Source organism: Filicampus tigris, chromosome 9 (assembly GCF_054856515.1).
Source record: "Filicampus tigris isolate MCC_2025a chromosome 9, RoL_Ftig_1.0, whole genome shotgun sequence".
NCBI classification, from domain to species: domain Eukaryota; kingdom Metazoa; phylum Chordata; class Actinopteri; order Syngnathiformes; family Syngnathidae; genus Filicampus; species Filicampus tigris.
This window is the reverse complement of record NC_141225.1, coordinates 24,331,870-24,355,357: the sequence shown is the minus strand read 5'-3', so window position 1 is coordinate 24,355,357 and position 23,488 is coordinate 24,331,870. Positions and strand designations below refer to the sequence as shown.

The window sequence follows — 23,488 nt, the reverse complement described above, 5'->3', positions numbered from 1 at the left end:
CAGTGTGATTGGATTTCAATTTATTTAACGGAATTTGTACTTATTTAATGGCATTTTCAAGTATTTTCTGGCTTTTCTAAAAAAATATTTAACTGGTTTTGATTCATGGAAAAATGGTTTAAATGTTTCGAAAATACATATTCAAAGCTAAAAATAACAAAAACTAACGAGAGTGTGTATTCCTGTGTGTGATTATGTCCTTTTGACATAAAATATTCCCCTATTTGAACAATAAAGTGTGCGTTTGCTATGTAAACCACACTCAATCCAGGCGGGTGGAGTTAGTTGCTTTATTTGTGTCTTTAAAAAGCTTTTTTTTTTTTTTTTTTGTTAAATGACAAACTTGAGACATTGATCATGAGGCGTATATGTACATTACAACACGGCGTCAGTAAAGTGCCCAACGGTCAACACGAACAAAACAAAAACTCCCAACAAAGTGACCCAAAAGATCATCAGTAAACATTTTCTTCTATTTGTTGTCCAGAAACTCGCTATATTTATCATCAATCACCATCACGTCTTGCTCTTGAATCACAGTTGACGTGGTAGTTGTTGTAGACTTGTTGTCCCTTCAGGGGGTCGCAACATGGCTACCACTCGCATTTGTTTGGTAATCTTTTAGAAAATAGCGACCACACATTTGGCAGTGGTGTAGTCAGGTTCCCCCATTTTTTTGTAATCTCTTGTGCCACACAAAGCAGTCATTCCCAACCACTACTCATCCAATTTTACCTAATTGAACTTTATTTAGACAACAAATGTCTTCGTTGGTCTATCCATGCCAGTGAGGTATTGTGACAAGCAAAACTTCCACTAGATGGCAGAAGGTAAATTATTAACCTGCTTCTGTCAACATAGGGTTCCCCAGTTTTTTAAGGTTCATGCTTGATCACCGTAACATATACGCTAATGCCATTAGCATGTCAATGGCGTTTTGCATTATATGCTATCATAATATGCTAGCATTAAGATAGCGGACTTCCATCAAGTGAAAATGACATGATTTGGTTGAACCGTTTGGGTGTTGAAATACACAATGTTCAATTCTCTTTTGTGTTAGGTGTCAGATTCCCAACAAAAGTCAACTGGGAGAGAGAAACCACTTGCAGCAAGTGCACTTTGCTTTTGTCAGTGAGGCGTCTTTCTTTCATCAAAGTGGCATTATTCAATTGTTATAGGTCTCCCATTTCCTGACACCGTGGTGAGAACAGGGGCTGTGTGTTTTAATACTTTCGAAGATTTAAAGCATGCGGGAGGGGCAAAACTATTTTAGAATCTTTTTTTAATGATCTCTCTAGTGTTTCCCAACCTTTACTGAGCCAAGGCACATGTTTCACATTGTAAGAAAATCTCATGGCACACTATTTCACAGAAGGTGAAATACACACACACACACACACAAGTAATTATGTACCCTCTGCCGCCTTGTGGAAGATGTGCTATGACACATTGGTTGGCAATCATTGCTCTGAATTTCACATTTTCATGGCGGGTGGGTCTGCAACACATCCCCGCCAGAAACGGGGGTTCATTGTATAGCCGAGCCCCCCCACAATAGCGAACATCGCTGAGTAATTGATGAGGCCCTCAAAAGTGGTTATATTGTACTGTAATTGCCACATGATGGTGTCAATGGGCTGTCACTAATATAGCGCTTTTCTTGGGTACTCAAAAGCGCTTCACACTGTACCTCATCTACCTACTGATGACGCAGCATCAGGAGCAACTGGGGGTTCAGTATCTTGCTCAAGGATACTTCAACACGGTCACCATGGCCGGGGATCGAACCCACAACCTCCGGGTTGGGAAACGACCACTGAGCCATGCCGCCCCAATGAGTGTCAATGAGTTACTTTTGTCTAAATGAGAAAGATAAGCCCTTGCCACCTAAGCATACTGCGGGGGGGAAAAAAAAAAAAAAAAAAAAAAATCAGCAAATAAGCAGGGGTTAACTTTACTTCCTTCGTCTTACATGTTTTGTTTGCAAGATTTTTCTCACGTAAAATATGTGACTTGGCTCAAATGCTGACATACGGATTTCAGCCTCAAAAGTGCAACGTAATAATCGACTGCTTTAAAAGCACTGCAGAATGCTGACAAACAACCAGGGAGGACTTTGGAGAATAAGACTCACCTGTGAACAATATGATTATGAGAAGAAATAGGAAATGAGAAGGTTGTATATCTATAGTTGCCAAAGTATAAAAAGCATTTCTTTTTTCTTTTTAAAACATCAACTAAAACAAGAGAGTCTGTGATGAACTCGTTTTTCATCCCCAGGCAGCCCGGACGGGAGGGTGTTGATTCCTGAGCGCGGAGCGGACGGGCGGATGCTTGGTACCCATTTGTAGGCACGTGGCTAGGCGTCGGACTCGCCCTTCTTCTTGGCCTCCTCCCCGCCGGCATCGCTGTCCTCTGATTGGCTGTTGCTCAGTACCACAAAGTGTCCGTCGGCCCCGGCAGAGTTGGCGGGACGGCTGTAGGCGGCGATGAGGCGGCTTTGCTCCTCCAGGTCCTGGACGACGCCACCAAAAGATTCTTTGTGTAATCGCATGCATGTCACATTTGCAGGTGGCCACCACTGACTCTAAAACCAACGACATCGTGAATTTGTCTAGTCTCCTTATTCTATAGCATTTGTCTCCCGTCAGTTACGAGGCGTGGCTTCAATTTTTTGCTGTGTGTCGCGAGCCGAAAAGGCGCGCGAGATGGTTTTGTAAAAGAAGCAGAAGACCAGCTCACCTTCTCTATTTGTCTCTGTTTGCTGAGTTCCTCCTGCTGCTTCTCTTTGGCTTTGTCCTGCTCCTTGCGCTTCTCCGCCGCCTTGCGGTCCTACGACATGACGCCAGTGAGTAAAAAAAAAAAAAAAAAAAAAAGACAAATTCAGGTCGAACGTCAGACTCACCAGCGCAGAGTGGAGGGCGATCTGCTTAGCCAAGCCGATGCTGTCGCAGATCTGAAAGAACAGCAAGTAGCAATGGCGTGAGCGATGACCGAGACATTTGTTGCAGCAAAAATATTTTTCTTAAAACCATTCCATCACTTTGTCATCAAAGCACATTATGTGTTATAATCTTCAGCGGTGTGCAATTGAATCCGTTTTGGAATACGGCTGTAAAAACACAAAATGAGGAAAAAGTTGAAGACTGGTTAATATATAGCACATGCACTATTTTCATTATTTATATAAGTTTAAGAAATCAGTAAATGTTTCCAAAAATGTGGTTGCTTAGTGTGTATCATTTTCAAGAGATTTTTTTTTTTTTTTAATCAACTTTGGACTACAGCTGCACAATAAAATGTGGAAAACAAAGTGGGAATGTTTGAGTCATTTTTATTTTTTTTTCTATATTATTTGTTGACTTTGTCATTAGGGGCCAATGTGTGTAGAATTCTAAGTGAGAAATAATCATTGAATACATTTTAGAATATGGCTATAACGGGAGTTATTTTTCATTTGGAATGAATGTGCAAAAATTTCAGGGAGAGGAAAAAAATGGTGAATTTGTACATTATGGGCTATTCTGTATTTGAGTTTTCAGGTAAAATGTTAATTTCATCATTTGTAAAAAAATTAAAAAAAATCTCAACCTTCTCGCCGTCGTCGTTGGACTCCAAGATGTAGCAGACGGCTCGTCCGTCGGCATGCCCGCCGGACGAGTGAAGGATGAATCCAAACAATCTCTTGTTGTCCTGATGGGACGAAGACTGGAGCACGCTGGACAGAGGGAACTGGTGGCCAACACGCACACGCACACGCACGCGCCCACACACACATACACAGTGGTTGCAAGCCCAACTGCGGAGGCCCAACTTGTGACGTACGCCAACGCGGACTTACCCTGAGTCGTGTCACTTGTGTCTGCGGGTCGATGAGCCTGCAGAGGAAAAAAAGCATTTTCTTTCCGCCCAAATTTCTACACTCAATACAAATGACTTTACTCTGTTTTGGAATGAGGCTGAACATAATTTTTTTTTTTTTTTTTAAGTATTGGAAAAGTGCTTCACTTTTAAAAGACTTGAAGAAGTGAATCCATTGGCTGTGATGTAAGAACGTGTGAGAACTACTTTTATTTGAAGACACAGAAGAGGAGAGGTTGTTACTTGAGGCAGTCGCAGGTGACCAGCAGGTGCGACTCGGTCATCCTGAAGATGTTGTGAATGGCGCGCGCCGCCAGGATCTGCCTCATGGTCTCGGGGATGACGTCCGCAGACTCGGCACTCTTCACCTCCATGCAGCCCAGGAAGCGGACGATGAAGAGCTGGTGCAGGATCGAGTCTGGAACACCACCCCCACCACAAAAGTTAAAATACAAATAAAAAAATATCAACGATGAAGACTTGCAGGTCCTCAATAGGCCACAAGGGGCTGTAAAGCGTAGAATACCTTCGCTTTCCTCCGATGTTTTGTCACCCGACTCGCCAAATGGATTACTTCTCCTGTGGATGCATACAAAACTACTGAACACACCCAAAAAAAAAAAAAAAACACAACATTTGACATTGATGATATCGACGCTGGATTTGCCCAAGGAGCCATTTTGTAAACGTAGATGCGGGTGTCCAAAATGGACTCTGTAGCAGCTAGAAAATACATGACTGAGAATGCTAATAAAGTACTGATTGATAAGAATAAAAAATAGCTTTAAAAAGCTTGACTAAAATATGCTATTGGACTATGTTTACATAACTAAACTGTACTGGTAATTATATTTACTTCAATTTAAATCAAATCAAAACGTTAACATATACACATCAACAGCTCAATAAAACATTTACAATAATGTCGAAACGACTGTGTCGGTATTCAAAATTTCATTAAACTAATAATTCAATTCATTCAAAAACAACTATGATTGAATCAACCAAATGTTGATACGCATTGAAATTCTTAAAAAACATAATTGTAATACAATTAAAAAGTGATTAAGATCCTTTTCAATAATTTGAAAAAAAGACCACAAACATGTCCCCAAAAAATGTCTAATATGGATTGGAATGATTATTATAATGATGATAATAATACAATACTACTACTACTGAGATTAGTATTGAATGCTAATAATTCCCCAGTCTGCAAAGGCGTACCTGCCAGCCTGCGCTGAAGTCTTGCCGTGCCCGGCGTTCTCCTCGCTGACAGGGGAGATGATGTCAAACTGGATTGGCGTTTCGGGGGCAACCAGGGCATCCAACGAGAGGACGGAGAGGGCGGGCGATGGCTCGGAGCCCACCGAGCTGATGCTGCCGGTTCGGCCCACGCGGCTCTTGCTGCCATGACGCAAGTAAGGAAGTAAGTAAGGAAGTAAGGAAGCTGTTTTAAGGGTAAAGCATACGCGCGTACACACGCGCTGCCAACCTGGCAGGTCGCATGCTGTCGTGTCTCTGCTGGAAGGACGGCGACGGCGTCACCGCCTCGATGGCTGATTGGTTGACTCGGGCCGCCACTTCCTGTCGGTGGAAGGCCACATCGGTTGAGGACACGCTTGAGAATGAAGGAGGGTTTTTTCCCTCTTATGCGTGCACAAACACACACTCACTCACATCCACTCCAAGTGTCACTTTCACGCACGCACCTCTGCGTTCTCACTCAGGTAGATGCGCCTGGAGATGTTGTTGATGGTGGCGACCCACTGGCGAGCGAAGAGGATCAAGACGCGGTGAGAGAGGATCCAACAACAACAACAACAACAACAACTGAGACTTTTTTTTTACTCTTACCTCCTCGCAGTCCTTCCTGCTCTCCGCCTGCAGCGTCACCACTCTGATGTTCGCAACACAAATAAAAATAAATAAATAAAGATAAACATATTTTCAAAATTTTGTGCAACATTTTTTTGGCCAGGTGCGCACGCGACAGAACGACGAAACATGACAGGGGCAGTCCCGGGATGGCAATATGTATTTTTTTAGTCGACAACTTTTTTTGTGTTTTTTTGCTTGTTTTAAATTCACTTCATGTGTTGGATTTTCATAAAAAATAATCATTCAATTAATTCTGGAATATTACTGTTGCACAAAATGTGAAAATATTGAAAAGCATGTGATATTGAAGTTGTTTTTATTTTGAACTCATTCACTGCCAGACATTTTCAGACCCTAATGTTTGAAAACAATAGAAATAAATTCCTGTGATCGAATGGCTGGACTGCGAAAAGACAAGTAAATTCGTCGATGGCAGCGAGGTGAAATTATGATTAAAAAAAAAAGACAAAATATACATTTTTCACTTTATCATACGAAGGAAGAATCGCGGTTGAATCTAATTTGAAAGCTGTCAGTCAACACCTCCGTTGTCAGAAAGAACACGATCGGTCAGGATGAAACAAGGTTTTTGGGAGCGAGCGAGCGGCGGGCGAGCGAGCGGCTCTTACTTCTTGCCGTCAAAGGACGTGATCTGGAAGCAGAAGCGGCGGTCGTCGCTGTCCACCGCCATGACGGAGGCGTTGTCCAGGTCGGTCACCAGGCCACCCGCCACTTCGGCGCGGCCCTGCTGCATCAGGTTGCCCCCTTGCGTGAAGAAGTACTGACGCTCCCACGACGTGGACACCAGGCCCGTCCTACTGTGGGCATAACGGGATGACTTGTTTTTCCTTTGACTAAGCATGGGCCATATATTCCATTTTCAATTTTTGAAAAAAATTTTTGAAAAAAAAAAAAAAAAAAAAAAAAAAGACAACCTATTGAGTGTCAGACAATTTTGTTGCATTCTGGCTGCTGCTGCTGCTGATGATGATGATGATGAAGGCTCACAGAATTGTGTTTTATGACAATGTAAACAATGACACTAGCAAATGAACGATTAGACGCTCTTCTGTCATCGCAGAAAAAAGTTTGAGTCATCAGCCATTGAATATGGGTTGGTTTCATCCAAATAACCTATATTGGACCAACCAAACTGAAAACAAGCTTTTTGTGAAAAAAAAAAAAGAAAAAAAGCTTATTGAAAGGTGCTTAGTGGGCCATCAGTGTGGCGTGTCCCTTTGCTGGGTGTACTTACTTGCGAATGTAGAGGTAGCCCTGCTTCTGGGTGAGGTTGCGACACACGGGCGAGTGGAGCGGGTCCGGGTCGCAGGGCGCGTACAGCGGGTCACATGACCTCTCCATCTGCTCGATGCTTTGCTGCATGTGGCCCACCTCCTCCTCCATCTCCCGACGCACGCTGACGCAAGCACACGCGCGCACGTTTCAAGTAGCATATCGAGCGTCTCGGCGCAGTCGTTACAGCACTATGACCAGGAAATATTTCCAACTGGTTTTCTTTTTTTTTTTTTCTTTAAATTCCCACATTTGATCATACTTTTGTGTAGTTTTAATAAATGTATTTTTGTCTAGTACTTTTGTATTTCTTTTGATCTGACTCTCCTAATTATTGTCTTAGATTGTTGTATTTGTGGCTATTATTTCTATTTTTTTTGTAGATGGATTATTTTTTCCTATAACATTTTTGTATTTTTTTCCTAATGCATCTTCTAAAATGTGTATATTTCTTGTTTGATATTTTTGATTTTGTCAAAAACCTTTTTTCCATTTTATTCTCATCTGATTCTTCTAATTACGGTCTAGTATTTCAGTGTTTGTGTCCATTAGTTTTTGTTAATATTTCTATTGTCAATTATTTTCATATATTTTGTAGTTTTCTAAACTATATTGCATTTATATTTATGCATTTTCTTCTTTTATACGCTTGTATTTTTTTTCAAATCATTTAATTCTCATTTTTTGTATGACATTATGGCATTTTGGTAGCATTTCTTTTTTACTTTATTAATTTTTTGTGTGTTTTTATCCTACTATTTGTGCACTTTGTCTAATTTTAGATGTTCTTCTAATGTTTTATTTTTTCTAATATTTGTGCATTTTGGTTGTAATGCTTTTTATTTTTTTTCCCCAATGATTCCAATTTGTAATTTCATTCTCATATTTATGTACGATACTCTAGCATGTTTGTCAGAATTTGTATTTTTCCCTTTAATATTTTTTATTTTTAACATTTTTTATTTTTTACACATTTTTAGCATTCCTACCGGATATTTTTTGTAAAATGTCGAGAGCTGTTAGCCCGTGCAAGTGTCCCCAATGTTTTGCCGCGCGGCATTCCAAAGAGCAAACTTCCGACGTCTTCCTTTTGCGGATATAGTGACGCAACAGCGCTAAGCGGCTGCAGAAGCGTCTTACTTCTGGACGCTGGTCCCGATGGTGGCCAGGAAGTCTTCCCACTGCTGGCTGAGGTTTTCTGAGCCCATCTTAAAGAAGCTGATCTGCGGATGAACAAAAGAGAAAAGAAGTCAATCGTCCAATGGAGGCATGGACGGCGCTTGTGTTCCCGACAGGTGCGTCCTCCACACTTGAGCCTGCATGTATCCCAGCAGCGGCTCCAGCAGCGCCGTCTTCTTCTTGTACTGCAGCGTGTTGAGGGAGCAGAAGTAGTGCATCATGGTCTGGTGCTGCTTCTTGCGCGACGTGTACACGTCCTCCACCGCCTCGGCGCGCATCTGCCACGCACAGTGACGACCGCGTCAGCTGCCCGCCTCGCACGTTCCGTTGCGGGTTTTCACGAGCTTACCTTGTCGTTGTCCTTCCTCTTGGACAGGCGGCTGTATCTGTTGATGGCCGTGTCGTGATCTGGAATGATGGCAATCAGAAATGTTCACAAGGGGAAGGCAACTTCTCTTTCCCCAAATACTTGCATAATTATCTCTACCATGTACTTCATATTCATCATCCATCATTTGTAATGTGTCAGAATCAGCAGAGCTTCATTGTGATTGTACCACAAGGTGATATGAAATTGAATAGCAGCTCCAGTCTGCGGAAACAATCAATTCTGATATAAGAAATATAAAAAAAGATAGATTTGAATATGGAAGTGCGGGGTTTTTTTGTGTGTGTGTGTGTGTGAGACTGGTTAAAATGGTAGCAGTCTCCGTTGTGGACACTGGGAAGGTAACTTACCATCACTGGATATTTGAAAGACTTCTTTGAGAGTTAGGATCTCTGCAGGCACAAGCCCAAAAAAAACAAAACAAAAAAAAAACAAATAAGTTGATGTTTTACGTCTAAAAGTGACATTTTATTATATTTCACATCCAAATAATACCCTTGAGGTCTCTCTCTTTGAACTGCGTTATGGGGAACATCATGGCGTCGGCCAGCTGGGTCGACAAGACAGCATGACAGGAGCTTAGCTGGCAAAACAAACAAAACACACCACAGAAGAGGAGGCTTGAACGTAGGGTGAAGAAGAAGAAGAAGAACAACAACAACAAATGTCATACACTCACCTCGTCGATGACTTTCGCAAACTGCTGCAGGGTGGAGCTCATTACTTCATCGTCGCCCCCTAAAGGAAAACGCTGAAAACGCCAAACTGGATTATTGCTTTCAGGTTGAGGAAAAAGGAGCCACATGCTGCTTCACCAAGACATTACTATCTGATCACATCTAAAGCAGCCTTAGAGATGAAACCATATGAAAATGTCAGCAAAAATGATCATTTTAGGTTCTCCATATGATCACCGATTTTTAAGACTAAAAAGTGTGTTTTAATGCTTTCATAACAAAAAAACGTCATTTAACAGCATTAATATTCACGTTACAAACCTGTTTGTCGTACTCTTTTAGCAGTTTGGAGGTGAGATGCGTTGCAGCGCTCAGCTCATTCTGAAAAGTGAAAATAAAGACATAAATCACCTGCACACGTCGCCAAGAACCAAAATGGCGGTCATCTGCGCGCATGCGTGTCCATGTGTGTGTTTGTACCTGAGCGTCATAGATCCTGTGCATGGCCTGATAAAGCATGGTGCAGTATTTGGACATGGCTGCCGTGTCCTCCTCAAACACTCCCAGCAGAGAGCGTGTCTGAAATATCAAACCATAGTTACGTCTTTCCAGCACAACATAACTACAACTATTTATTGAAAAACCCACCCTATTCGCACCTATCTGTCCAGTTTTGTGCTCTTTCCCTAAAATGTCGCCCACACACCCAGCTCATTCAGAAGTGCCTTGTTACATTGTACTCTATTACTTTTGTTGAAACACAAAAACAAAGCATGGTTATCAAGGAAGAACCAGGTTGCCACAAAGAGAGGAATAAACCTTACTTATAAACTACTGTGTTGGTACAAAGAGCACCTAAATGCCAAAGAATAGTTCTGCCTCATTGGTCATATGTACTTGTTCTACCAGTATGCTAGACTTGTCCTACTAGTGTGCAGAAATGTCATACAGTAGAGGGGGGAAAAAAAAGTGGAGGTTCTCCGAAACTGGTAAAACACACGCATTCTAACAGTGCACTGAATTGTCTTGGTAGTAGCGAGGACAAAGAGCGTACTAGTGCATGAAGCTCAGGCTGGACACTGAGGAATGACGTTTGGTGACGTCACCACTGTTGTTTCAGGACATCAGCAGGCAGCTAGCTACATTCTACATTTAACTGTCTGTCTCCGTCCACAGCGTCCCAATTAAAACCACCAGCAAAAAACAACAGTGAGACATACACGTCAGGAAATCAAGATGACAGGAAGGTGCTAGCCGGGTTGCTACGGAAGTAAATGAAAACAAATGTGGCTGGCCGCCAATAGAAGGAGACGCCTCCCCTGACGGTGCGATGGAAAATAGCCATCAGCTGATGTGTCAGCTGGGCCGATTTTGCTTCAGCCTTCTGTCTCACAACGACCGGCTGTGCTAGCGGTTAGCATGCGCCTAGCTGTTGACAAACACTGCTGTTAGCATAGCAGCGCGCTAGCGTTAGCATGTAAGCTAAGCGTCAAGCTTCACATGAAGTCAAGGCTGAGTTCTTTTTTTCTTAACCTGCGGGCTGTCTTCCAGCGTCTCTTCGAGAGGTAGCTTCTCTATCCCGGGCATGGCTGCTGCTTGATGGTAGATGACAACAGACGAGAGAAAAGACAACAACAAATTTGCCAGTCAACTCCCACTTTTAAGATTTTTTTTTTGTGGCAGGCGAGGGGGGGGGGGTAACCCGGATTCTACTACAATGGTCAGAAACTACTCCGCCTTGTCCCAACTGGATTTTGATTGGACAGATGAAAACGTCCAAGGTTTTGATTGGACACTGGAAAACGTCCAAGCTTTTGATTGGCTCTTTGGTTAAAGGCGAGACGATGCCATTGTGGCTCTGCGCAGCATCGCCCTTATTGCGTTTAGCCCGACGAGTCGACGACAAAGCGCCAAAATGGCGGCCGCTTTGAACGAAAGTTCAAACCGGTGTCTTTTTTTTTTTTAAACTATTTTGTCAATATCAATTCATATTTGTGATGTGATCAATGTTATGGAGTCATTATATTGTAAATGCGTATTTCTTGTTTTTTTGTACTACATTTTTAAAAACAAAATTTGATTCACATGAATCAGTTAATTCTTTGCCCTTACAATTTCACCCAAAAAATACTCATACAATATATTAATTTCCCATACACAACACTAGACGTTTATGGCAAATTAATTACAACTAATAAAGATCACATAGTGTTTCCAAAAATAAAATAGACACAAATTGGTCCCCCCTACAGCCACTTTATTGAGGATAAAAACAGTATGTACAGCTAATCAAACATTTGCCATGTAATAAAACAGAACGATTTGATCAATCCTTAAATCAGAACCCATTTTTCCAATATAATAATATAAATATATAACCATAATATCACCAGAACCATTTCTTATGAGCAAAAACATGTAAAAGCGTTTTTCTTCTCTCTTTGTGCTTCGCTGGTGTGCAGCCGCCATGTTGGTGAGGTGGGACGCACAACGCATCAGCTAAACCTGCTTCAGGATCTCCTTCGAGAGCCAATCCAGACCTTCGACCAGACCTGACCCGCTCACCGCGCAGGATGCTTGAACATAATACTACACGCCCACACACACACACACATACAGTGATGAACTTCTTTTTACACTTGTATGGTTCAGAATGAGGACAACTTGGAAGTCATCAAGCATTAGAGTACAGGAAGGTCTGGGCGATTGATTTTATAGATTAACCCTTTCGTGCACAGTGGTCACTACAGTGGACAGCTATTTAAAAGTTGCTTTCGCCTATATTAACTCATCGAAATTTTAACAAATATTTTAACCCTTTCATGCATTAATTATGATTTAATGTAATTATTTAAAATATAAATATATTTTGGGGATTAATTAATATGGGCGAAAGCAACTTTTAAATAGCTGTCCACTGTGGTGACCACTGTGCATGAAAGTGTTAATTTTGATGTTGATGTTTTTTTTTTTAACTTTTAATCAAATTGTTTTGGTAGTTCAAATGGTGTCATCGCTGAAGTGCACTGCTTACAGTAATAACATGGCTGTGAAGTTATCAATTATGTCAAATGTATGATGTTTACATATATGTTTCGCCATTTATTCAATCGGTAAGCCAAGAGGACAAAACATCAATTCAAATCATAAATTGGATTCTATGAAGAAAAAAAAAAGAGAGATGCATGTGGTGGGTCACATGTAAAGTGTCACCTACCGGCTGCGCGACCCCCGACAGGCGCAGCCCCTCGCTGACTTGACTGACAGTCATGGCTTGAGGGAGGTCCTGCTTGTTGGCAAACACCAGCAGCGCCGCCTTCCTCAGCTGGTCCTCTTCCAGCTGTCAAACATTTATCAGATGAAATACATCCATAGGACTTTGGATTATTGATTGATTGATTGATGACTCACAATCCCGTGCAGCTCTCCAGCAGCCTCTTTGAGCCTCTGAGGGTCGTTGCTGTCCACCACGAAGATGACACCCTGAACAAACATTTGTTGACGTTTACAAAAAATAATTCATGGAAATCAAGGTCTTTGTTCATCCAAATACACACACTTGTGTGTTGTTACCTCCTGCAAGTTACTTATTTGATGTTTGTGCAGCATTGTGTACTTAACAATGATTTTCTTTTTTTGTAGTGTTTCGAAAGTGGTCTGCAGACATTTTGCGTCGTTGTGCGTAGCGCATGTACATTAGTATACATCTGCGTCCTAGCATGTAATAGCGTGTACTTACATTAGTGTTTGTGTAGTAGTGTCTCCATAGCGGTCTGATGACAGTTTGCCCACCGACATCCCAAACAGTGAAGGAGACGTTTTTATATTCAACTGTTTCCACGTTAAATCCTGCACGTAAAACAACCCCACTTGATTTTTTTTTTTTTCACTTTACAATTTTCCAAATTTTATTTTATTTTTTTACTTTTTTTTTTTTTACTGACCCACAGTGGGGATGGTGGTGACCACCTCAGATAGCTTCAACCTGTACAGCAAAGTTGTTTTACCGGCAGCATCCAGACCCACTGTGACACACAAAACCAAAACACAACATTGTTAGTTGCCTTAAAAGTACAAATATGTTCAAAAGAATCAACTCAAAATCGACATTATTACTTTGATGATCACTTTTAAGATGTTCCTGCCTGCACTGTATAAATGTTCATTTTTTTTTTGTTTTTCCTTGCCCTCCTGGGGGTTAAGATCAGGGGATGTCGTGTATATGATCTGGTGCATATGTGAAGCCCTTTGAGACTTTCCTGTGATTAAGGGCTATATAAATAAATTTGACTTGACTATAAATAAGGAAGGCGGCACGGTGGTCAACTGGTTACCACCTCACAGTTCAGAGGTCTTGGGTTCGATCCCGGCCCCGGCAACCAATTCAGGGTGTCCCCCGCCTACTGCCCGAAGACACCTGGGATAGGCTCCAGCACGCCCCACGACCCTAGGATAAGCGGTATCGATAATGGATGGATGGATATAAATAAGAATGAGCGAGTACCATTTCCAGGTATTGGTTTTGGGACATTATTTTAAGGTATTGGGTACTCATGTGGGTGGCCGATACCAGCTTCTGATACTTAAAAAATCGGACATTGAGTAACTCCTCCTCGGCATTAGTTGGCACTATACTGCGCCAGTTTGACACATCGGCGAAACATCTGCTCCAGAAAGAAAGGTCTTCATTTTTTTTTGTCATTTTTTTAAATGAAATTTTATATTTCAAAAGTACTATAGGTATCGGTAGTCGGTATCGGTGAGTATTCAAGGAGTTACTACTTGTACTGGTATCAGTAAGTGAAGACCTTAAAAAAGAAGTGCCATAAATGCTATAAAAACATCCCTAGGGAGTATTAAAAATAAAGTATTTCAATGTCACGGATTCACGAATTTCAATTATTACAGGAACGAACCCCCCGCGATGCAGGGGGGTTTACTGTATTCCAAAGATTTTTTTGTCTTGCGTTCCCCTTTAATAATTATTATATTAACATGAGAATAATAGCAAAACAAACAAACCAAGAAATGATGACATTGCCACTACTACTTATAATAATAATAATAATAATAATAATAATAATAGTAAATAATAATAAATAATGAACAACTGGCTCAATCTTGAACTCACCCATTAGAATCCTGGCGGGAGTTTTGGCAGTAAACATGGCGAAAAGTCGCGAAATGAAGACGCCCATAGTTGTGCTCAGCGTGTCCTCTTCTTAAACTCTCCGTGTTTTGGCTCTGTTGTGAATGAGCGTTTGTCTTGGTGTGTGTGCCTTTATAGGCAAGGACGGGGGTGTGTGACTGTGTGTGTCATTTCATTTCATGGCATGTCATGTGTGACTATGTCAGATGAGCCCACGGCGACAGCATCAACAGGTTGCAAGAGAGGCGCGACTTCCGCTTCAAAGAAGCGCTCTGAGACGGAAGTTGGACTTTGTTGACATGACGGCACATCATGCACGTGCTTCCACCGAAGCGGTTTCAAACCACTTTGGCTTGTTGGCCGTTGGAGGAGCGTCGAAAAAGGTCGCGAGAATTCAAAGCGGATTGGAACGTCTCTTGACGTCACGTCCGCGGATCTGTGTACGACGTCACAACCGCCGAACTGCTTCCCCATTTGAGACAAGTTAGACAAGTGTGTCTTTGAATGAAAATCTCCAATATATTTTTAAAAAGACGATTTGTGGTTGTAATCGATTTCATCCATCGTTTAGAGAAAAAGCAAATAACAATGGCGTCATTCAAAATACATTTTTGCAAGATGTTAATTTCCCCCTCTAGGATGTTTACTTCCATCTCTGATTAAAACATTTACTGAATAGTTGTTGGCCAGTGTTATCTGTCCTTCGTGTATTTTCGTCAAATATTTATGTATTCATTGTCTAATATGTGTATTATATTTATTGTTTTCAACCATTTTGTCTAACTTTTATGTATTTTCCACTCATATTTGTGTTTTTTTAATCTACTTGTGTATTCCTACATGTATGTAGTTTCTTCTATTTGTGTAGGTTTCTAATATTCCCATGTATTCGCTTCTATAATTATGTATCTTCTTCTAATATTTGTGCATATGATGTGTGAGACTTCTGTATTCTACTCAATTATGTCTGTATTTTTAAATTGAATAGCTGTTTTCTTCTCATATGAGTGCATTTGGTCCAATATTTGCATATTTTCATCTGATATTTGTGTTTTATCTTCTAAAATGTGTGTAGTTTCTTGCAATGTTTGTGCATTTACCTATATTCGTTCATATTTTGTGTGATACTTCAGTATTATGGAATATGTGTCTTTTTAAAAACAAATATTTGTTTTCTGATCACTTGTGCATATTCCTCTCAGTATTTCTGTATTTTTCATCAGACATGTTTGTTTTTCATGGTTGATACTTCTGTATTTCTATTGAATTGATATTTACTTTCTTCTATTTGTGTATTTTCTTCCATAATGTGTGCATTTGTCATCCAACATAAGAATATTATAAGAATATATATTATTACGTGTATATATTCATATTTACTTCCAATACTTTTAGCGCGTTCAAAATTTACGAAATAAATGTATTTAATTATTTTAATCAAAAATCGAATGTTTATGTTCTTCAAAATGTTTTTTTTTTTTATTTTCGCGCGCATGCCCTGAAAAAAAATCTTGACGTCGCAGTCGTCGAGCTGTTTTCCTCCACGTGGAGCAAAACAGCTGTAACTTGCACATCATGTTTGTTTCCTACTTCCTTCAGAGTACAGCCTAAGCAAGGCCTTAAAATCAGACACTGTTCTCTAAAGAAATCTAGAGGTATATGTTATTTCTTTTACCTCCGGCAAACATGAACGTGCAAATTGGTTAACAAGATTGCGCGAAATCTAGAAATTTACGATTTTACACGAAAATATTTTTTGTTTATAACGCATTCGAATTTTGATCTGTGTGTGTGTGTGTGTGTGTGTGTGTGTGAGTGTGAGTGTAGTATGGTTTAGTTAAAATGACATCCTAACACTCTTAACTGTCAATACAAACATAAAAATGAACGTTTTTTTTTCAGTCTAAAAACAATATTTGAAATGTTTGTAGATCCATGCTACCACCTAGTGGGCTTTTATAGTTACTGTCGGTGTTAAGTGCAGAAGCTACTGTATGTTTGTTCCATTTCCTCTTCTAGAGTTCTCTAGCGCGGATTCCCAACCTTTATTGAACAGAGGCACATATTTTACATTCCAAAACAAGCTCACGGCACATGTTTTATATTCATATCTGTAAACACAAAAAGCGGAGCAGCACATGTCGACAAACAATCTAACAATACTCGGGGATATATCCTCTGCGAAGGAGTGACCACGTCGTCTCCATGTATGTCCGTCTGCCTGGAGAAAACTGCCCCGAGGTGGATTAGGTATGCACACTAGACGGAGCAGCACACTGTCCATTGAATCGGCGCAAAATCTCTGATCAAAATTTGTCATTGCTGTGTGTTTTTTGATAATACCATTTTATAGGGTTCTATGAAAACCAGGGCTGTCGAAGTTAAAGCATTAAACTATGGAGATTCATTAAAATCTTATAATGCACTAAAAAAATTAACTCAGTTAACTCATTTTTACTTACTTCCTGTTGACAGCTGACCTCTGCTCATTGTGCAGCAAAACCTAGAGGAGAGTCACTGTCGCATAGACGGACTTTGACGTAGTTTTACTTTAAAAATGAGCTCTACGGCTCATTGGAAAAATCCAACATATAAAAATAAAACAAGATAAAAACAAAGCCAAATTTGGTCGTTCAACTTTTGTATTTTACAGGAAAAGAATCGTCTTCAAGGATCAAAGAAATCTATTAGAACAGTCTTTGAATCGAAATAGACTTTTGTTTTTTATCACATTGATTCCGTAAAAAAATTGCAGTTGAAAAATGCGATCACTTATGGAACGTTTTGCGTATTCCGTTGTATGATTGGCAACAGGTGACTACACAAGTTAATTGTACATTCTGCCATCTAGTGGAAGAACATTTCATAGTTCTTCTCGTCGCTATATGTTTCTGTTATAGGAAGATGGAAAAAAAGCTACGCGATTTTTAGTTCAGAAATGACCATTCTCGCGGCACCCCTGATGATCTCTGTTTTGGAATCGCTGATCTGGTCCAAAGTTCTTGTGAGTGTGCAGCATTCTTTTCCTAATAAGGACCCAGTGGCTTGTGAATGTACACACACTCTACCAGAAAGAAAGAGGCTCCTTCCTGGCAACACACACACACACACACACACACGGCGACAGCCGCATGAATTGTAAATAATTGGATACAATGGAGTGAAAATCGAGAATCAGTTCGAAGCGTGATTGCCACACACCCAATTATTAGACTGACTGAGCACACTTGTGTAAATCTCAGTTGTTTGGATTTGCTTCCCCTCTTGAAAATGTTTCATTTTCTTTCATTTGAGTTGCGCAGGTTAAAGATCATTAAGCGAGTGATTTATTTATTTATTTATTTTTGCGTAATTCGTCTTGGTCTCATTTTTTTTGCATAACGAAACAAAAACAAAAAAAAAAAAGGCATTTGAACAGGGGTGTGTCGATTTTTTTTGTATCAACAATATCTCATATCGATCTGTCCGCCCATTCATCCAATTTGTGTGTGCGTGTACACGGTAAAGGGGATGTGAACACGGAGAAACGAAACTTAACCGAGCAGGAAGTGAAAGTGTGTCTGTGATTGCATACACACACACACACGGACGGCCACACGCTCACTAGACTGTACAGTGTCAGAGAAGGGAGACGTTCCGCGGATACAGCGTGTGTGTGTGTGTGTGTGCATCAAGATGAAGATTGGCAAAATGATGATGATGATGATGATGATGATGATGATGGCCGTCACAGAAGCGTCTGCCAGTTCCAGCAAACAAGAAATCGTGGAGATGTGGACCACAGGTACTGTTAGAAGAACACCGAGATGAATTCGTTCATGAAAATGAATTCCATGTATTCAATGATATTTGGATAAGCGGTTTGGGTGATGGATGGATGTACCGGTAAGTCTTTTTCCAAGTGCGAAGATAAGACGGACCTCGTTCCTTTGGCTCTCTGATATTGTCACATTTTGCCATGCGACAAAAGAAGAGAAGCGAGGAAATTTCACAGCGACGAACGACAGCATTAAATAGAATGTCAAATATTCCACTTTTAACCACATTTTTTGCTTCAACTCAATGGACATTGTGCCGCTCCATCCGGTGTGCAGACTTTGGCCACATGGGGGGCAGTATAATACAGATATATGGATATCCGTCTTGTAGACAGTCACTCCATTGTACGCCAATGTAATAGTAGCCATTCTTCGCAGATGATAAAGAATATATGCCCGTGTCTATTGTTTGTCTACACATTGTGCTCGGATGCAGCAACGTCAATGTTATGAATTAGCCCGTCTATGGACTTTTGCATTGTTTGTGGCATTGAGCGAAAAGGACTGGTTAGCCAAAGCTGAAGCTATGCGGTTGCTTGAAATACACAAGGTCATTCTTGTTGTTCTCGGTTTGGTTTGACAGTAAACTTCAACTGCCACTGAATTTAAACGAGCTGAGATTGGAAATCAGTTTCATGACTATTTGCATTAAAACGGCTGAACCGCTTCAAAAAAGGGAAGTGAGGTGAACTTAACCAGCCGGCATAGAGCCCAAAGGTTTTATGGCGTGTGTATCGGCTGAGTAAGCAGATTTCCAGAGGTCACTCTGGCTTTTTTTTTTTTTTTTTTTTTTTTTCCTTTCAACGACACAGTCGCCACGAAGCTCAAGTACCGGAACTTAAAAAAAATGGTATTGTTTTTGACGGTGAAGTATCATGGTACTTTACTAGTAGCGGTATACCAAACAACCTAAGCGGTTTGCTCAGAGAAAAGTTTCTGCCAAATTTCCGTCGCAAAGTTTCTCCAAATCTGGGCATCTCTCCTTGCCTTTGCCTTAATCTGACGAACATTCAGACTTCAAATCAAACGTTATTCATGGAAATGTGTTCATTTTTGCGATGCTAACTTTCTGACAACCCACAGTAATTAATGTTAGGTTAACCACTGACCGCCGAGGTAGGCCAAATGATCGGTTTAGAGTCACACATAAAGTGCAAAGTCACAAGTTGTCCCGTCAAATTGCTTGGTCCAAACTGATTCTTGACTTCACAACTTCCGTTGCGTTTAGATTACGTCCCCACTCATCAACCGCATCTCAAATCCTGCCTAGCGACATGCGATGGCACAAAATATGAAGCTTTCTTTTTTCATTTTCCTCTTTTGCTGTGCAGCTGCGCCATCCAATTTAAACGGAAAGATGATCACGTTGTCTTCTAACAGCGGAGGAGGAGGAGAAGCAGGAGCGTCCTTCTACCCGCCTTACTTCGCTTTCCGCAAAAACAACGCTCGGGCCGAGCGGACCGGGGCCTACCCGACCGGAGCCGATCGCTCCCGGGCCGACCGGACCGGGGCCTACCCGACAAAGGCCACCGCAAGCCGGTCCTACCCAAGCAGCGCCTATCCAACCACGTCCTACCCTAGCTGGACTACGGAGGCCCCCACTAAAGGTGAGCATAATCCGTCTCTCAATACACCCGTGTCTCTCGCCGTCGCTCCACCCTTTTAATCCATCGCTCCGTTTCTCGCGGATCGTCTACCTATCCGTCCGAGCATCCTTTCATCCGGCAATCTATCCTCCATCATCTGCCCGTCCATCTACAACCCCATCAAACGCATCTCTCCGACCATCCGTCTATCCGTCTCTTCATCCATCACATGCGGCATTGATCGATCTCAACATCTTCTGTTCTTGAATCCATCCACCTTTCTCTCAGTCTTCCAATTTCAACCCTCAGCCGTTCGTCCAGCCCTCATCCATCCACCCACCGATCAATCCATCCAGCGTCTACGGTGCCTCGCTGTCTAGAATCCCATCTACTTCCGTTTATCCGGTTACCATCCGTCCATCTGTTGATCCGTCTTCCATTTGTCCGTCCATTGCTCGGTCTGCTCTCCGTACTGAGCCTACCCCTACCCCGTAGGTGTGACGGTGTGTCTGCGCTACCTGTTGGACGGCCAAACGTCATCCCGCAACATCTTCACCCTCAGCCCGTCCAGCCGAGCCCCCGTGACGCTCTCCTCGAATTATGACGGCAGCTACCTGCTGTCCTGGAGCTCCATGTTCTGGAGAGTGAGCCTGACGGCCAACGTGAGGATGTGGCCTGGGACCAAGGACGACCTTTGGACCAGACTGTGCCTCACCGTGGACACTGTCAGAGGAGTCGCGCAGGTCTTCAGCGGAGCCTACATGAGCGTCAGGAAGATAGCACCCAGCAAGGTGTCTGTCCATTTGTCCATTTGTCCATCCGCCAGTCCACGGAGGGGCTCTTCAATCCCGTTCGCCGAGGGCCGGTGTCCTGCCTGGTTTCCATCCCTCCCCGCTGCAACAACAGATAGAGAGTCCGATCGTCAGCAAGGTCTGCAGAAACTGAAAATCGATACGGGTGATTTGAAGCAGGTGTTTGTTGCAGCAGGGAGGGATTGAAAACAGGAAGGACGCCGGCCCTGGAGGAACAGGATTGACGAGAGCCCCGGTCTGCTGTATCTCACCATCCGTTTATCCGTCTACCATCCATCAATCTATCTGTTTGTTCAGCAATCGACAATTTGCTTGTTGTTAATATGGAAAGCGTACTCTGGAGAGAGATGTCCTGATGTAAAACGCCGCTCAGGTTTTGATGACCGTTATTGTCGATTTCTAATTCCCACTTTCGTGAAGTGTTCCCCAACCGGTACCATTTGGCGGTTAGTATTGACAATTTTCAAGTCCGACCTGAGAAATGTACCAAAGCGACTGAGAAAGACCTTTCGTGCGTGCGCGCATGCGCGTGTGTTCAGTATGTGTGGTCAGGCGAGCCTGTGATCGCCATGTCGGGAGTGGACGGTCAGGTGACAGACCTGCAGATGTGGGATTACCCGCTTTCATACAACGCCATCCTCAACTACATGACCCCGCCAAGATACGGGTAAGACCTGTGTCGTGACCGATATGTTTTTTAAAAAAAAAAAAAAAAACATTTTATATGCCAATGCAGTTTCCGATATTTGGCAGAATACAACCGATAACCAATTAATCGGTTATAATGAATACAAGAACTTCTTCTTTGGTCCCTTAATGCTTACAACAATAAAGATATGAATTACACGTCACGTGAATTACATTTGACTGCTTTACAACACTTTGTTAATATTTCTGTCACTCGGCAAAGGTCATCGTTAAAGCAGCTACTATCGGCCAAATAAATCCCAATTGATAACCGCAAGTGCAAAGAAGTCACTAATGTGCAAGTCAGAAGAAAGTCTCGAGTACCTCAAGTAAGTCTCAAGTACATGTACCTTCAAGTTTTAAGCAATTCTCAAGTTACTGTGGCGAAAATCATGTCAAGTCGCCGCTGATTTTCAAGCAAGCCAAGTCAAGCCAAGACTTGGGTAGAAAAGTCATAAATCCAGACTTGCACAGTCACAGCATACGGTATATTCGCACATTCAATATTGATTTTTAAAAAATATGTTAATCAAAAAAAAAAAAAAGCATTTTAACAGTCCAATTTTTTGACACGTCAGTATTAAGTTGCTCTTTCCAGGACTTGGGACTTGCTTGCATAAAACTTGAAGGACTTCACTTGTCCTTTCAAGGCGTTCAAGTCTGAATTTTCTTCCCCCAAATTTCTGATGGAAATGTTCTATGGGATTTGCCAGGAATTTTCCATGTTCCAATGAAAGGTTCCCCTCAATATTTTGCCACTTCACTGGAAATTCAGAAATCTACTGAAAAAATTCTGCCAAATTTCCTACAAGAAGTTACTAATTTACTTGAAATTTTCCACCAAATGTCCCGTGGAAATATTTCAACAAATCCCTGGAAATGAAGAAAATTACCCAACATTTTCTGCTGGTTTTCCTACAAGACATTTACCAGAAAGTCAAAGGAAAATTTCCACCAAATATTCAGTGAAAATATTTCAGCAAATCTCTGGACATTCAGAAAACTAACCAACATTTTCTGCCTTAATTCCTTGGGTTTCTGAAGTTTCCCGGAATTCACAAGCTATATGTCTCGTAATGTCACCGGAAATTCACAAATGTACAGGACATTTTGGGCCAAATTTCCCATGGAGAGTTTCTGGAAATATATTGACAAATTTCAGAGTAATATGCTGCAATTCACCTGAATTTCAGCAATTTTTTGAGAAGAAATTAAGTATTTCTTCCAAATTTCTGAGGTTAGAAACATTCTTTTGGAACGAACATTTTTCCAGAAGTTCCCTGCCATTTACCTGACAACTTCCATAAAATGTCTTTTTTTTTTTCTTTCTTTTCACGCAAGCTGGCCTAGAGGCTCGGTGCTGACGTGGTCCGACATCCGCTACTCGCTGACAGGTCGCACCCTGCTGGAGGACACCTACGAGCAAAGGCAGGCGGCAAAGACCACCAAAAAGAAGACGAGGACCCGCGAGAACAAAAAAGTAGTGCGCAAGAGCAAAAAGAAATCATTTGAATGGTAAATGGTGTGTGATTACGATTGTCCTATTTCATTTTTGTGCCATTTGAAGCCTTGTTGCTCCATTGGGTCACAATCACAATACAAAACACCTGATTGATCCCCTCCGTAACCCCACTTTTTTTGTTATGCTTTGCATCATATTTTATGCTTTTTTTTGTAGTTAGCAAATAGTAGAGAATAAAGAGACAGCATGAGCAATGTTTGGAAAGTGTATTGTTTTATTTCCTATCAGGAGATTCATTTTGTTCGCATGATTATGAGAAGTCACATTTAGAAAAAGGGTACAGTACTTTTAATATTTTACTTTAATACTACCTCTTTCTTGCATTTTCTTGAATTATGTATATATATATATATCCATATATATATATATATAATTTAAAATAAAATGTAATTTTCTTTACAAATTATATAAAACATTTAAAAAGTTAATGCACAATTTTTCTTAAAGTCACATATTTTGCAAATATATAGTTTTTATTCATGTCCAATAGGGAGCTTAAATTCCGTGTTACTATTTCACATTCATATTTCACAAGAAAATCAATAATAAAATACCAATGCTAAAAAATTATTTACCTTTACAAATTTACCTTTAGTAATGAAATTAAAAACTCTCACAAATTCAATCAAATC

The 23,488-nt window shown here is 41.2% G+C and overlaps 3 protein-coding genes across 6 annotated transcripts; 1 reads left to right on the top strand and 2 right to left on the bottom strand.

The window, feature by feature from the left end:
• Positions 1–276: 276 nt before the first annotated feature.
• On the bottom strand, positions 277–10,971 carry appl1 (adaptor protein, phosphotyrosine interaction, PH domain and leucine zipper containing 1). 2 transcript variants are annotated; one of them, XM_086041760.1, is made up of 22 exons: positions 10,816–10,971; positions 9,763–9,861; positions 9,604–9,663; positions 9,285–9,356; positions 9,101–9,188; positions 8,956–8,997; positions 8,567–8,625; positions 8,349–8,495; positions 8,179–8,261; positions 7,001–7,162; positions 6,375–6,563; positions 5,722–5,764; positions 5,577–5,633; positions 5,360–5,451; positions 5,092–5,271; positions 4,391–4,443; positions 4,108–4,282; positions 3,845–3,881; positions 3,595–3,735; positions 2,909–2,959; positions 2,746–2,835; positions 277–2,590 (listed from the first exon to the last, which is right to left on the bottom strand). In XM_086041760.1, exons 1-22 carry the CDS (start codon positions 10,867–10,869, stop codon positions 2,363–2,365), a joined length of 2,202 nt encoding a protein of 733 aa, XP_085897886.1. In that variant the 5' UTR covers positions 10,870–10,971; the 3' UTR covers positions 277–2,362. The 2 variants fall into 2 exon arrangements, with proteins under 2 accessions (XP_085897886.1, XP_085897887.1); XM_086041761.1 differs by having other exon boundaries at positions 277–2,518.
• A 551-nt stretch (positions 10,972–11,522) lies between these two features.
• Positions 11,523–14,896, bottom strand: LOC147142695 (ADP-ribosylation factor 4-like). Its single transcript, XM_086041767.1, has 6 exons — positions 14,414–14,896; positions 13,227–13,307; positions 13,022–13,131; positions 12,694–12,765; positions 12,500–12,622; positions 11,523–11,871 (listed from the first exon to the last, which is right to left on the bottom strand). The coding sequence occupies exons 1-6, from the start codon at positions 14,478–14,480 to the stop codon at positions 11,782–11,784; spliced, it is 543 nt and encodes a 180-aa protein (XP_085897893.1). The 5' UTR covers positions 14,481–14,896; the 3' UTR covers positions 11,523–11,781.
• A 1,729-nt stretch (positions 14,897–16,625) lies between these two features.
• Positions 16,626–23,052, top strand: LOC147142694 (uncharacterized). 3 transcript variants are annotated; one of them, XM_086041765.1, is made up of 5 exons: positions 16,626–16,681; positions 19,630–19,856; positions 20,331–20,626; positions 21,187–21,314; positions 22,676–23,052. In XM_086041765.1, the coding sequence occupies exons 1-5, from the start codon at positions 16,641–16,643 to the stop codon at positions 22,851–22,853; spliced, it is 870 nt and encodes a 289-aa protein (XP_085897891.1). In that variant the 5' UTR covers positions 16,626–16,640; the 3' UTR covers positions 22,854–23,052. The 3 variants fall into 3 exon arrangements, with proteins under 3 accessions (XP_085897891.1, XP_085897892.1, XP_085897890.1); XM_086041766.1 differs by lacking the exon at positions 16,626–16,681 and adding an exon at positions 17,302–17,435 and having other exon boundaries at positions 19,581–19,856; XM_086041764.1 differs by lacking the exon at positions 16,626–16,681 and adding an exon at positions 17,999–18,215 and having other exon boundaries at positions 19,581–19,856.
• The last annotated feature ends 436 nt before the right edge of the window (positions 23,053–23,488 follow it).

Coding starts and splice junctions, on each gene's coding strand:
- appl1 (XM_086041760.1), bottom strand. CDS start 10,869: ATGCCCGGGATAGAGAAGCTACCTCTCGAAGAGACGCTGGAAGACAGC. Junction 8,998..9,100: donor CAAAGAGAGAGACCTCAAGG/GTATTATTTGGA, acceptor TTGTGCCTGCAG/AGATCCTAACTCTCAAAGAA. Junction 2,836..2,908: donor TCGCCCTCCACTCTGCGCTG/GTGAGTCTGACG, acceptor GTCATGTCGTAG/GACCGCAAGGCGGCGGAGAA.
- LOC147142695 (XM_086041767.1), bottom strand. CDS start 14,480: ATGGGCGTCTTCATTTCGCGACTTTTCGCCATGTTTACTGCCAAAACT. Junction 13,132..13,226: donor CACCACCATCCCCACTGTGG/GTCAGTAAAAAA, acceptor TTTTACGTGCAG/GATTTAACGTGGAAACAGTT. Junction 12,623..12,693: donor CTGGAGAGCTGCACGGGATT/GTGAGTCATCAA, acceptor AATGTTTGACAG/CTGGAAGAGGACCAGCTGAG.
- LOC147142694 (XM_086041764.1), top strand. CDS start 18,107: ATGAAGATTGGCAAAATGATGATGATGATGATGATGATGATGATGATG. Junction 18,216..19,580: donor CGTGGAGATGTGGACCACAG/GTACTGTTAGAA, acceptor TTTGCTGTGCAG/CTGCGCCATCCAATTTAAAC. Junction 19,857..20,330: donor TACGGAGGCCCCCACTAAAG/GTGAGCATAATC, acceptor CCTACCCCGTAG/GTGTGACGGTGTGTCTGCGC.